A 13,250-nucleotide genomic window follows, 5' to 3' on the forward strand; every position below is an offset into this window, starting at 1 on the left:
ACCTTAATATTTTTGTTTCGGATATTTCTGTGCTCAGTTAAAACACAGACAGATGAGAGCTAGACTTTTCCATAGTGGTTTCCTGTATAACATAAAGCAGAAACCAAACCAAACTACATAGATTTGTTCTTGCTCTGAAGTGGCATTCATAGGACTATTATACAAATGAAGTGATATATTAATATCTGTTTTCTCAGGTTTTGAATAGTTGAATTTATGCTGGTACTAAAACTGGTCAGAATTTTTCATCAAAGTAGTTTTTCAATTGGAAAATGCTGATTTGTTGAAACTGAAACTTTTTGGGGAAACAGCAGAAGTTGATTCTGGCTATGCTAGAGTGCAAATTTTTGAAGTCTAGTTTTTGTTCTGATGCAAAACAAAAACAAATATAGAAACCTTTAAGTTTGCCACAAACAAAATTTTTGTGTTCTTGCCAGCCTTAACTGATACTCGTTATTGTAGAAATGTAGCCTTTAATAGTAACGTGATCTCAAGATACACTTAGAAATTTAAATATAGATCAAGACAGTCAAATAATTATGTCTACCACAACATTAGGTAAGTAGAGCACAAGTGTCTGGAAGTTTAAGATTAAGCTTTGCTACAATCAAAATCCATAAATGAAAATACTAAATTGCACATTAACAAGGACCATAGTGTTCGGTGAAAAATAATAGTTTATGTGTATGTACCCTTCCTTGGTTGTAAATAGAAAAAATAAGGAAAACTCCATCTCGGATTTAGTATCCATTTTGAATTGGCCTGACAGCCAGGATGCTGATGCTTGGCAGGCTGCCAGCAGTGGAATGCTCCCATTCAACATGTGTGATCATCCCATTTGGTCTGTTTAGAATGGAGTTGATATTGTAAATAACACTGCCTTTATGTCAAGTAAAAAAGACAGTGAAATGTGGGAAAAACTGTAAAGGCTGAGCAAGGTGGGAAAATCCCAGCAGTTGTTTGGCTAAGATCAGTCTCTGGGAGATATTTAAGGCAGTGAGAGCAGGAGGAAGGGGCAGCCCATCTGAGCAGTAGAGTGGCTAGGTATTATTGTTCTGCATGGCAACGGATCGCGGACAAGAAGCAGATGAGTCTAGGACGAGAAATAGATGAAATAGACTTACCTGTGGAGCTCTGGTTCCAGTGAAGGAGATCGTGACCAGCACTCCCTGGAAGGGAGAGAAAAGAAACTGTAGATACTGTCACAGGCTAAGGGAGCCAAGGGGTTGTGTTCTAAGGCAGTAGGCCTGGGGTTCACTCCCCCATCCTATCTCGATGCCAGTGTTTTATCAAATTAGTGTTCCATTTGTGTTAAATGGGAATTGTGTTTCTGACGCACCCCAAAATAAAAGCTGTTTGGTTGTACCTTACTGGGTATTCATCTCAGTCAATTCACCCGGTGACAGATCTGGTAATCAAGTAAACCAATTGTGAGGGGGACATTTTTGGCTAACATTTTGGCAACCACAAAGGGACCATGAATTGGATTGACTGACACTTGATTGGATTTTTGAGTGAATTTGTTGTTACACTGGGGAGTCGAGAGAATGAAGAGCTGTGAAGGAGGGCTCCTAGGGGCAAGGAAAGCCTTTGACTCAGTAGTCGGACTAAGACAGAACTTTGGGGACAGAGCATCCTACAGTAGGATTAATCCGGAAGGGTACTGTGCTGAGGTGTCAGCCGAAGGGAACCACTGGTCGAAAAGCTTTCCTGGGTTCAGGGAAGAATCCATATAAGCCTAAGAAAGAGCAGGTCGCTCGGATTAATGGACTCCAAGGAAAGCCAGCCAAGGTGGCTGCTGTTAAAGAGAAGGAGACAGAAAGACGGGAAAGGGAGGGTAGTTCAAGAGACCTTTCTCATTTCTGTCCAAAAGACCTCAGGGATGCTCAAAAGAAGAGCAGGATCGGGATGAAGCCCGAAAGCTGTGGGGAATAATTTGGAGGAGACTCCTTAAATATGAGGATCCTGCAAGGATAGATGGTCTGGAGACTACTGAGTTAATGAGCAAGCTGGCTGCTCATGAGGGGGGGCAACCCGCCACATGAAGGAGATCACCCCAATCTCCAATGAGGAAGCCGAGCTTCCCTGTCGTCCCTCTAATTTGTAGCTCCAGTAACCCAAGACACCTGGGGACGACCGGTTGCGGTAGCAACATTCAGTGGGAAGTTCAGATCCATCGAACAAGGGCTTCCGGTGGATATTGGAGCAGCTGTATCTATGATCTGTGTACGGAAGATACCAGAAGTGAAACAGATGCCAGTAGAGGAGTGGAGAGTTTTGGAAAGTTTCAATGGGAAGAATAGTTTGGTGCCTTTCACCACCCCTCTGCAACGCACCATAGGAAAAATGTCGTGTAGTTCTAGCTTTGGACTACAAGAGCTGGACGGACGGATGTAGAATCCTGGGAATGAATGTTCTAATCAAGATGGGAGCCGTGACTGATCGGCTGAACAGAGCGATTCTAGCACAGGGAGAGGGCAGGAGCCCTATGAGATAGCAGCTTCATGTAGGGTGGCTGCTGTCAAGGCGCCAATGGAGATTTCCCTCCCGCAGTGGGAGCAAGAGGAGGTCAAGGTGACAGAAAGACATGTCCCTGCCTTTAATGGAAATAACCTGCAGTGCGGCAAGATAGATCGAGTTGTACGGATCTTGGGACCCAATCCTAGGCCCTTGAGACAGTACAGATACCCACAGCAGGCAGGGGAAAGTCTAAAGGAGAGCTTGGATATGTTAATCCAGCAAGAAGTTTTAAAGGAAATTCACAGTCCATGCAGCTCCCCGATATGGCCAGTGAAGAAAGCAGACAGGATTACCTGGAGGTTGACAGTGGATTATCGGGAGCTTAACCAGGTGACACCTAGGTTGGCCCCAGTAGTGGCCAAATTCCAGAATGTAATGGCCACTATTGCAGTGGGTGCACAATGGTTTAATGGTGCTAGACCTCTCCAATGCTTTCTTCTTCATTCTGGTGAATGAGCGGGACTGCTATAAGCTGGCTTTCACCTTTGGGAACAGACAGCTAACATTGACATGTCTGCCACAAGGCCTACACAATTCACCTTCTATCTGTCATCAGGAGGTGACGCATGTGGAGAGACTTGACACAAAGGAAGACGGTGATCTCCTATGTGGACGATATCTGGAGTGCTACCTGTTCCAAGGAGGAGAATCTGGAGGCCTTGGATGAAGTACTGGGAAAAATCAAGGAAACCGGGTTCCTGGTAAATCCCAGCAATGCCCAGCTGGTGCAGCAACAGGTCACCTACTTAGGGGTAAACCTGGGTGTAGACAGAAGGCGTCCTGACCAGCAAAAAATAGAACTAATTGGGAAGTTACCTTCACCCCAGGATGTAAGCACTTTGCATTCTTTCCTGGGATTGACTGGATTTTCAAGAGACTTCACAGAACGGCACTTATTGATCGCCTGGCCATTATACCAGTTACTCAGGAAAAACGTGGAGTGGACTTGGGGGAACCAGCAGATGAAGGTGTTTGTAGACCTAAAAAGGGCATTGATATCAGCGCTGGCACTTGCCTACCCTAAGGAAGGAATTCCTTTCACCCTGCAGATTGCTGCTACCCCGGAGGGTATTAGCATGGTGCTGTCCCAGGACAGTGGGACAGGGGAAAAACCCATAGCATAGGGGTCTTAGTGAGGTCGAAAAAAGGTTCTTCCCTTGCGAAAGGGAAGTATTAGCCCTTACCTGGGCTATAACACACTGGGAATACATAGTGGGTCTATCTCCCATCGTGCTGAGAACTTCCCATACCCCGAGCAAATACGTCCTTTCAGGAAAGGTGAATCAAGGACGGGTGTCCAATCCAAGGATTGCTGGATGGACCCGCACCCTCATCAATAGGGAAATCAACATAGATAAATCTAAACAACCAACGATGGCTCTTTATGCCCTATTGTGCCAAGGTGAGGAACATGAGTGTTCATTGCCTACGGAAAAGTCCACAGAAGGGGAGTCACCCTTCAAAGTGAGGAAAAGCTGTGAAGACAAAGACAAGGAAGATACAGAGATATGGGCCACGGATGAGAGCTGCTACCACCTTGATGAAAAACCAATAGCTGGGTAGGCAGCGCTGCAGCATAAAGATGGCAAAACACTATAGGGAATGGTGAGACCACCTTCGGCACAGGCAACTGAAGTGGTGACAGTGGTAGCCGTTTTAGTAGAAGCAGACCTGGATCAGGAATTATCAATCATCACCGACTCGGAATGGACACTACGAGCATTAATTGACTGGATGCCAGTATGGTTAGAGAGACACATGACTACTGGAGATGAAAAACTGGTAGCCCATTCCAAGTATCTTCTCCACGCATGGGAAGTAGCACAGGAGACGACAGCGAATACCTACCTATGTAAGATCAAGGCCCACAGTATAAAGGACACGATGTCCAAATTGAACCAGCAAGTGGACAAACTGGCAAAGGAGGCAGGGCAGTTAGGTCCGGAAACGCTATGGAAGAAATCCGACTGCATTCAGGTGCCCATCTGCCTGCAGAGGCCCAGGAAGGAGAAAGACTGGGCAGATATCATTGAGCTCCAACAAGAAGACAGAGGTTCAAGACATACTCGCCAAGCAAGAGTATCAAGGCTGGAGTATATTCCAAAGCAAGGAGGGAACAGTCCTGGCAGCAAAGATAGGGACAGATAAGGGACAGATCCTAGTCCTACCGACATATTTAAGGGATGAGATGATCCATTTGGCACATCACCAAGGCCACTTTCGCAAGAAGAAAACATTGCAAAGGCTGCAAACGGTGGCGTGGTGGCCTAACATGTCAAATCAGGTGGAAAGATTTATAGATCAGTGTCTCAACTGTGCCAGTAATAATGCAGACTCGAAGGTTATAAAAGGACCACTAAAACACCAGACAATTGTTGGACCCTGGAAGCAAGTTCAAATAGACTATATAGGACCCCTTCCCCAATCCAGAAGAGGAAAAAGGTATGTACTGGTGATAGTGGATTTGTTTAGCAAATGGCTGGAAGCCTATGCCACGTCCAACAACACAGCCATAACGACAGCATGAACCTTGCTGAATGAGGCGTTTGCTAGGTACGGGATACCAGAATGCATGGACTCAGATCAGGGCCCCTACTTCATCGGGGAGGTAACTAAACATCTATGCCAGGCCCTACAGATCTGACAGGCTGCATATTGCCAGTCACCCACCAGTTAAAGGCTAATATCTGAGGGATGGATAAGTGGTTTGGGGACCATTTAAAACTGACAGAGTGGGACGTAGGAGAAAGAGTACTCTATAGGTTCTATTTGGAAGTCGGACACGCTCTAAGCCCGAGATGGGTAGGGCCAGTAAGAATATTGAACAAAGTCAGTCCCATGGTATACGAGGTAGAGCTGACTGATAAGAGAGGCAGGAGACTAAAGAAATGGTTTCACAGCTCTCAACTCAAAAAGTGGAAAGGGGACTCAGACAAGGAAAAAGGAGGTGTAAGGTGATTAATTGTGCTGTATTTCTCCCGCAGATTACATTACGGCCAACAATTGTTTTATATTCTGTATACAATTGGTGTGGAGTATGAGTAGTGCCCTAGTTATATGGGAAGGAGAGCACTACTCATGTGTCACAACTACCCTGGCGTGGAATATGACTTTGTCATATCCCTTGGCTATTGGGGGTGAGATATCCATGTATGTATATGAAAAAAGGGAAACGTGTTACCTGGCTTGGAGACACAAAAAGGATGCGACCTCAGGAGCTAGGGCAACCAAAAAGATGCTTGGTAGCATGACAGGTCAGGAACAAACTTGTCAGTGGGAGATATATGATCACATAATCATTAAGTGCTCCAAGGCCCAAAAGGTACAAGGCTTGGGCAGGTGTGCCTGTATCGTCATGGAGGTCCCCAAGAGGGTGAAAGAAGGTTCAATATAGATAATGGTGGCAGCCAGCCTACAGGGATATACACCTGAGATCGCTATCAGGGTATACTCGCCCAATCAAAATTGGACTATGTATGCCACGTGCCATGTGTGGAATCAGCAGAGGTTCTGTCCGCACAGTAAGGGAGGTAACCCGTGCTTGAGTTCGGTACATAAGGAGTTTACCACCCACTGTAAGGGAGTTGCCAACTTTACTGTGTGGCATAACGATCCAGAAAGTTGGTTATGCCACCAGTATTTATGGGTCACAGGATGTGGCACAGGTGGAAATGCTACCTCAGCCACAGACTTTCCAGGCAGGAGCTGTGGTGGTAAAAGAGAATGGAAAGAGGATCATTATGGGAAACCCTAAATATGCCATTTACAAGGTGGTTGTTCCCCTACCAGTATCTGCTGTTTACATACAGGCAGGATGCCATCCATAGGTCTCGGTGTTCATAAGAGGATGGAACATCTGGATCAGAAATATGGTCAGGGATTCTCAAGTCAGGAGAAAAAGAGATCTAGTAGCAAAGGTACAAGGAGGGGTGGGTATTGGCCTGGGCATCTCGAATGCCATAAATGCTGAGAGCTTGGCCACAAAGATTAGTAATTTAGGCCATGACATCCACAACTTGAACCACCCTGTAACATCCTCTTTTGGGAAGCTAAGTACCCTGGAATACCAAATGACACAGGTAATACACAAATGGTTTAGAGATCAGCAGGGGAATGACGTTGCTCTAATGAAAGGATTGAGCAAACTGTAAGATGACACGACATAGGCAATAGCGTCTGCAGGCCCAATCGTGGCTGTCTTTTACCATAGGGAACTTCCTCCGAGAGGGATGGAAGGGAGCTATCCCCACACAGTTGAGGGAATTATTAAAGCAAGCCTGAATTTCTTTGAGGTGACACACAGCGAATGGTGGGAATTAGTAGAGTTTTACTTATGATCAAAAAGATTCTGTGGCCATAGCACACATTGTTACCATGCAAAATGCAAGTATAGATTGGGTTTACCCCACATTTCCACTAGGTCTGATGGTGAAAGGAGCTATCCTAATGCCTACAGATGTACCGAAAATGAGAGAGAGAGATGGATCAGTGCTGGACCTAGAGGAATGTATGTGGTGGCCACACAAGGGATATGTGTGTACCAACCACATATAAGTGGAAGGCCACGTATGTCTGGAATCAGACGCAGGGAAGTGCCACTTCCATATGAAAAAGTCTCACAGCAGCCATTCTTTAGTGATGCAAACGGATAGGATGTATGTGTACCAGGAGCGAATGCCTATTGTTTATAGTTAATGAGTTTTATAAAGTATGGCACAATTATAATGTTAATCTTTGTATGTGTAAAGTGTACCGGGTCAAAGGAAGTGATATGTATTTCATATCTTCGGTTCCAAAGATGGAAGAATTGCTGGTATCTTATAAAATGTATAATGGGTCAGATATCCAGCTGATTAAATTGGGACCTGATGTTACAGTTTTAGAACAGCTATTGAGACATCCAGAGATGGATAAAAAACTAAGGGACTTACAGGCTACTGGGAAGGCCTTTATGATATCAGTTCACCATGCGATGGATGAAATAATGAGCATCCTGGACTGAGTGCAAAAAAACACTATATTTGCCCATTTGTGGCCCACAAGGGAAAACTTGGCATTTGTTGTTACACCCGTTTGTAATAAATTTTGATGATTCAGTGTATATTGGTAGTTGCTTGGATAGGTACTATCTGTTGGGTCTGCCACAGGGTCAGGAAGCTATCTAATTAAGAAGTTAAGTGTGCTGCACTCGCAGAAGGATGACAACTAGGTGTGCATCCTCCTTCGAAGGAGCAAGGAGGGGAACTGTTAGGTGAAAATAATAGTTTGTGTGTATGCACCCTTCCTTGGTTGTAAACAGAATAAATAAGAAGGAAGACTCCATCTAGGATTTAGTATCCATTTTGAATCAGCCTCAGACAGGCAGGATGCTGACACCTGGCAGGCTGCCAGCGGTGGAATGCTCCCATTCAACATATGTGATCATCCCATTTGGTCTGTTTAGAATGGAGTTGGTATTGTAAATAACACTGCCTTTAAGTCAAGGCAAAAAAAGACAGTGAAATGTAGGAAAAACTAAGAATCGGTGCCCTGTGCAATGGCCAAGCAAGGCAGGAAAATCCCAGCAGCTGATTGGCTAAGATCAGCCCCTCAGAGGTTATTTAAGGCAGTGAGAGCGAGAGCGAGAGCAAGGGGCGGCCCATCTGACTGGTAGTGTCGCTAGGTACCGTTGCTTTGTGCGGCTACGGATCAAGGACGAGAAGCAGACAAAATAGACTTACCTGTGAACATCCAGTTCCAGCGAATATCTTGACCAGCACTCCCTGGAAGGGAGAGAAAAGGAACAGTAAATTCTGTCACAGGCTGAGGGAGCCAAGAGATTGTGTTCTAAGGCAGTATGCCTGGGGTTCACTCCCCCATCCTATCTCGACGCCAGTGTTTTATCAAATTAGTGTTCCATTTGTGTTAAGTGGGAATTGTGTTTCTGCTGCACTCCAAAATAAAAGCTGTTTGGTTGCACCTTACTGGGTATTTTTCTCAGTCAATTCACCCGGTGACAGATCCGGTAATCACGTAAACGAACTGTGAGGCGAACATTTTTGACTAACAATAGTTTCAAGAAGATACAAAAATGCTAGGTGTACAGCAATGGTTATTTTTCCAATTTAAAGAACAACCTTCAAGATAACTAAAAAAACCCACCTTCCTATATATAGTAGGTGGTTTACAAACAAGGCTGTAGATTATTAAGAGTGAAAATGTACCCAGATTTATTTCCTCTCCACCTTCTGTGCTGTTGGCATACTTCTTTACCTTTCATTCAGCATGGACAATGAAACCAAACCAGAGAGGTTCTGGTCTAGTGCACCAACACAGTATTGTTGTGTTTGGGGTCCACACTGTACCAGTGGAAGGACTATTAAAACTTCTCATTTAAAAAAAAAAAAAAGTGATTTAAATACATTTCCACAGGATTAATAAGATATTGTAAATCTTTCTTTTGTCCGTTCCCTCTCCCACCCTGAATAAAACATTAAAAACAATTTTTGGGCCTCAACTAAGTTAGCAGAGTCCCTTTAAACATGCAAGCATACTTAATATCACATGGCAAAGTAGTACAAACAGAAGTTAATTATACCGTACCTGATGCTTCTTTATTTTTCTTTGGAATTATAATAAACACTGAATCCTCAGAACCAGCAAGTGTATAGAATGCAAAAAGTTTGTATCCAACAACAAAAGTCTGAAGAAAAAACCAAAAGTAGTTATGAAATCTGAACTTCAAATTAGATGTGCAATTATCAACTGAAGCTGAAGCTCTCCTACAGCCAGATAGCGAACAGTTTACAACCTAATTAGATGTTCTTTTTATCATGGACCTTATTTCTTTTTAACAAAGTTTGATAAAAGCTTGTAGTTGGTCATTCTCAATTTGAAGTCAAAAGAAAAAATTCCTTTTTTTGGTTGGTAACCCTACAGAACAAAACGATTGTGTAGTATTGTTTAGCAGTATTTGCATAGTGTGAAACACCAAATTGACTGGGAAGGCTAAAGGTAACATCCTATCCCCTGTAAGTGCTGGGGTGGAAGACAGATATATAGGGAATCTATTCCTCTTCCATCCTCCAGGGTAGTTCTCCTCAGCTCATGAGCAGTAGGATTCAGCTGGCAGCCACAGCAGCCCACAGACTACATGTCCAAGCACCCCTCTAATCTGACTTCACTAACTGCAACATGTGTGCTAAGTGCTACCTTAGACACTCATTGTTCCGGCTCAGATGAGTGACAAAGTACATCTCAGCACACATACCACAATACACATCCGTCTGCATCTTTTTACAGCTGCCTCTAGTCCACCTTTCGTCCTAAGGCAGTTTATATGCAGCGAGACAGTAGTCCTCAAACTGTCACCCTGCGACCAGAGGTAGCTTGTAGATCCCTTCTTAGCTACTCTCAAAACTAAACATTCTGAAAAGCAAGCAGTGGTGGAATTGGAGTATCGTGAGGAGAGGTGGCTCATGAGAGAAGCCATCCTATACGATGTGGTCTGTAGAATGAAAAAACATGCTACAACTTCAATGATCAGAAAGGCTTCCCCTCACCCCCTGGGGGCGAGGAAAGACATGCAAAAAAAATCTCTGTGGAGCCAGATAGTTGAAGACAGGGAGTTAAGCTGCCTGAGCCAATCAACTTAGCTAAAATAAGGAAGGGAGAACAGAAGAGCTACACTGTGCACAAACTTTGTGCATATAACTTTTCCTTCCTCCTTTCTTCAGCCGACCAATCTTGGGAAGAATTTTGGATAGCTTCTCTCCTAGGCTTAATCTTCACACAACTATGCATTAAGCCTCAGGTAATGCTGAGGACCTTCTGATAAATATTTAGTACACTAAAACCATGGTTAAGAAGGGACTGCATGCTTCATTAGCTAAGGGTCATCAAAAATGTCACCAGAGGCCCTAGCTAGGGGGTCAGCAAATTTCTCCTGCCTTTAGAGTGAGAGCCCTGCTAAGGGACAAATACAAACCATATTAACAAACACTGCTTTTGCAGCCAGGATTTATGCTCATCTCCACTAAAAGCTTCATAAAGCCTGAATTTGGCCCTGTGTATTTTGCTCAGCCCTAGTATTCATTTAATTGATGGTCAAGAGTGAACAATAATTCTGGAATCCATGAACAGCTGTGACAGAAAAAAACATTGACATACTTTAATGAGAATTCCATCTGTGAAGTCCCAGAGTTTAATGGTGCCATCTAGAGAGCAAGAATACAGCTGGGGGGAGGAAAAAAAAAAGTCATGAAAAAAAAAAAAAAAAATCAAACAGCAAAGCAGAATACTCAGGACAAGATTTTACACAAAATTAGATCTTCAAGTTAGACTCTTAAATCCATATTTGGGCACCTAAGTGGCTGGATTTTCAAGAGTGCTAAGCACCAAATTCCAATTGACTTCTAACAAAATATACATACTGCTATTCTGCTTTGACATACACACTTTTGAAGACATGCGGTTTGAGACCACGTGTGTTCCTATTTCGTATTTCAATGTCAGATGAAAGTTACCTAGCATGTGAATGTTTTTGTACATTTACAATGAATATGCAGTCATGGCAGATGCACAGAACTTCAGGAAATAGATATGGTCCCCTTTTACAAGTGGGCCCAGAGTTTATGCAAAGCAACAGAAAAAGCCAAACAGAACCAACTCAGAACCACCTTAATTTTTCTTATTTAAGTACATATTCAAATTTTCAGCATTAACTTTGAGTCAAAGTATTCCCCACTCTTTTCTCCTAACCCACACAAGATAAAAATCTCACACTTAAAGGATGCATAGGTAAAACTTAAGTTGATGCCATCAGCTGAATTAATGTGTACCCTCAAATTTCTCATTTGATTGTCAGAGTGTAGTAGGAAGGAAAGGTCAGAATTACTTCAAATATTTGTATTATCAGTCACACTATAAATCTGTTCTCCATCTTCCAAGTTTTGAAAGTTATCACACACAGTCTACAGTTGCATTAGGTAGGTGTGTACATGTTGGGGAAAGATGTGTAATGAGGATAAAAAAGTATTAGGGTTACCAATCTTTATGCATAAGGGAATAACACAAACACCAGCAGAGATCAGGACTAAGTTTCTCCACAGTATAGTTGCACAGTTAGGTTCTCTGTAAGTGCTATGGGCCACTCATTTCTATGCCCAGGAAGAGCCTGGTTCTTAGGCAGCTGTTTAGGAAACCCCTAAATTGTGTACTGATTATGGTACCCACTGGGAAATAGTTAAGGTTTAGCCAAGCCAGCTCCTACTCCAAACATAACCCTGGCATGTCTCCTGAACCAAGATATTTCTTATGGCTGCTTTGTGAATCTTTTTCCCTCCCATCCCATTCATATAGCTGGCACAGGTGGGCCACAAGGTCCTACATGTCCTACCATTGAAGAGCCCAGTATTGGCAGTTGTCAAAGACAGGCAAATTCTAGATTAAAGGAACCATTTTTGGATTGTTTCAATATAGAATTTTTTTAAAGTGACCTGAAACACAAAAATCAGACCACCTCTGCTTTTACAAAAGCTTCAGACTCAGTAAATTAGAGTCATCTGATAGTTTATGAATTTGTTGCTGTAAACCAACATGGTTATTCGCTGTTTCCATCTAAGTAAACAGAAGGTAGTTCAGTAATTGTTATAGGAAATTATTATTTCCAGTCTTCTCTCACTTTGAATTCACATTACAACCACTCCAAAAATGACACGACTTTGTATCTTGTACTGCCAAATTCAAGTATCGTTTCCTTAACTAATTCAGAAAAGAACCAAATGCCAAGCTGGACAGGACTAACAATTACAAAGATTTAATAACCTGCATGTGGTTTTGGGGGTTAAGTTGAATTCCCGTCACCAGGTTTGTGTGACCCTGCAGGATGTGCACACATTCTTCTGTAGCTGTACTGTACACTTTCACATAGTCTCCTGAGGCACAAAAAAGGTACCTGAAAAGAGGACGAAACAAAAGGTTAATATGGCAGAGTGACTGAGATAAAGTGTAATATCTTTATTCAGAATTATGTTTGTCAAGGACAACAACTACTTTGAATCTACAAAGTACCAAACATGAAAAATTTAGGTCATTATCAAAGAAATGAACCCATTTTTGGAACTTTGTTTTCCGTTGTTTGTGCAGATTTCCTTACTTCACCATTAAACATAATGGAAGAATAAACAAGTATATCACATCTAAACATGCAGTAGCAAAGGAAGGAAAGTTACTTTTATATATTTTAGTTCTTGTGAAAGGTACTGCTGGCTTGATCACCTTGAAGAAAAAAGGCCTGTATTGATAAACTGAACAGATAAAACATGCATGATGCTACTCATACCTCTCTCTACATTACATATAAAATATCCATTTCCCCCTTTGACAATATCAGGATCTGCTAAATGTGTAGGACTGTGCCTGCTCTCACTTTAGGCTAAATAAAGATCAACTAATTTTTTCCAAACCTAAAGCTCCTGAGACTCAACCACTTTCTCAGGACCCTTATTTTATAGGTTTTAAAAAATAACATACCAAAACAAAAATGACAGATTCCTGTAAAGAATTTATGATAAGTTTTGGAGGGAGGGCATTCTTAGGTTGCCTGTGAAATCTTCAGCATGCTGCAGCTTAACTACTCTCTAATGCTCTATTTTCCTTTAACTAAGGAACCAGTGAAAGTGTCATGTCCAAGTCCAATCCAAAAATGCCCTACTGATGTTCAGAGTCATACATGGACTCACTGTCATTCT

General features: G+C 42.7%; 1 protein-coding gene across 2 annotated transcripts in view; it reads right to left on the reverse strand.

The window, feature by feature from the left end:
* Window positions 1-13,250, reverse strand: part of WDR75 (WD repeat domain 75) — a 38,578-nt gene that overhangs the window by 21,449 nt on the left and 3,879 nt on the right. For both annotated transcript variants that reach the window (XM_067549043.1, XM_067549044.1), the window contains exons 2-6: window positions 12,325-12,454; window positions 10,669-10,734; window positions 9,103-9,202; window positions 8,241-8,282; window positions 1,125-1,169 (exon numbers count right to left, since the gene is read on the reverse strand). In XM_067549043.1, the coding sequence (XP_067405144.1) occupies window positions 1,125-1,169; window positions 8,241-8,282; window positions 9,103-9,202; window positions 10,669-10,734; window positions 12,325-12,454 (383 nt within the window). The remainder of the gene's footprint in view (window positions 1-1,124; window positions 1,170-8,240; window positions 8,283-9,102; window positions 9,203-10,668; window positions 10,735-12,324; window positions 12,455-13,250) is intronic.

This window comes from Emydura macquarii, unplaced genomic scaffold (assembly GCF_026122565.2).
Source record: "Emydura macquarii macquarii isolate MOO-44397 ecotype Brisbane River unplaced genomic scaffold, CSIRO-AGI_Emac_v2 contig_1253, whole genome shotgun sequence".
In the NCBI taxonomy this organism is placed as follows: domain Eukaryota; kingdom Metazoa; phylum Chordata; order Testudines; family Chelidae; genus Emydura; species Emydura macquarii.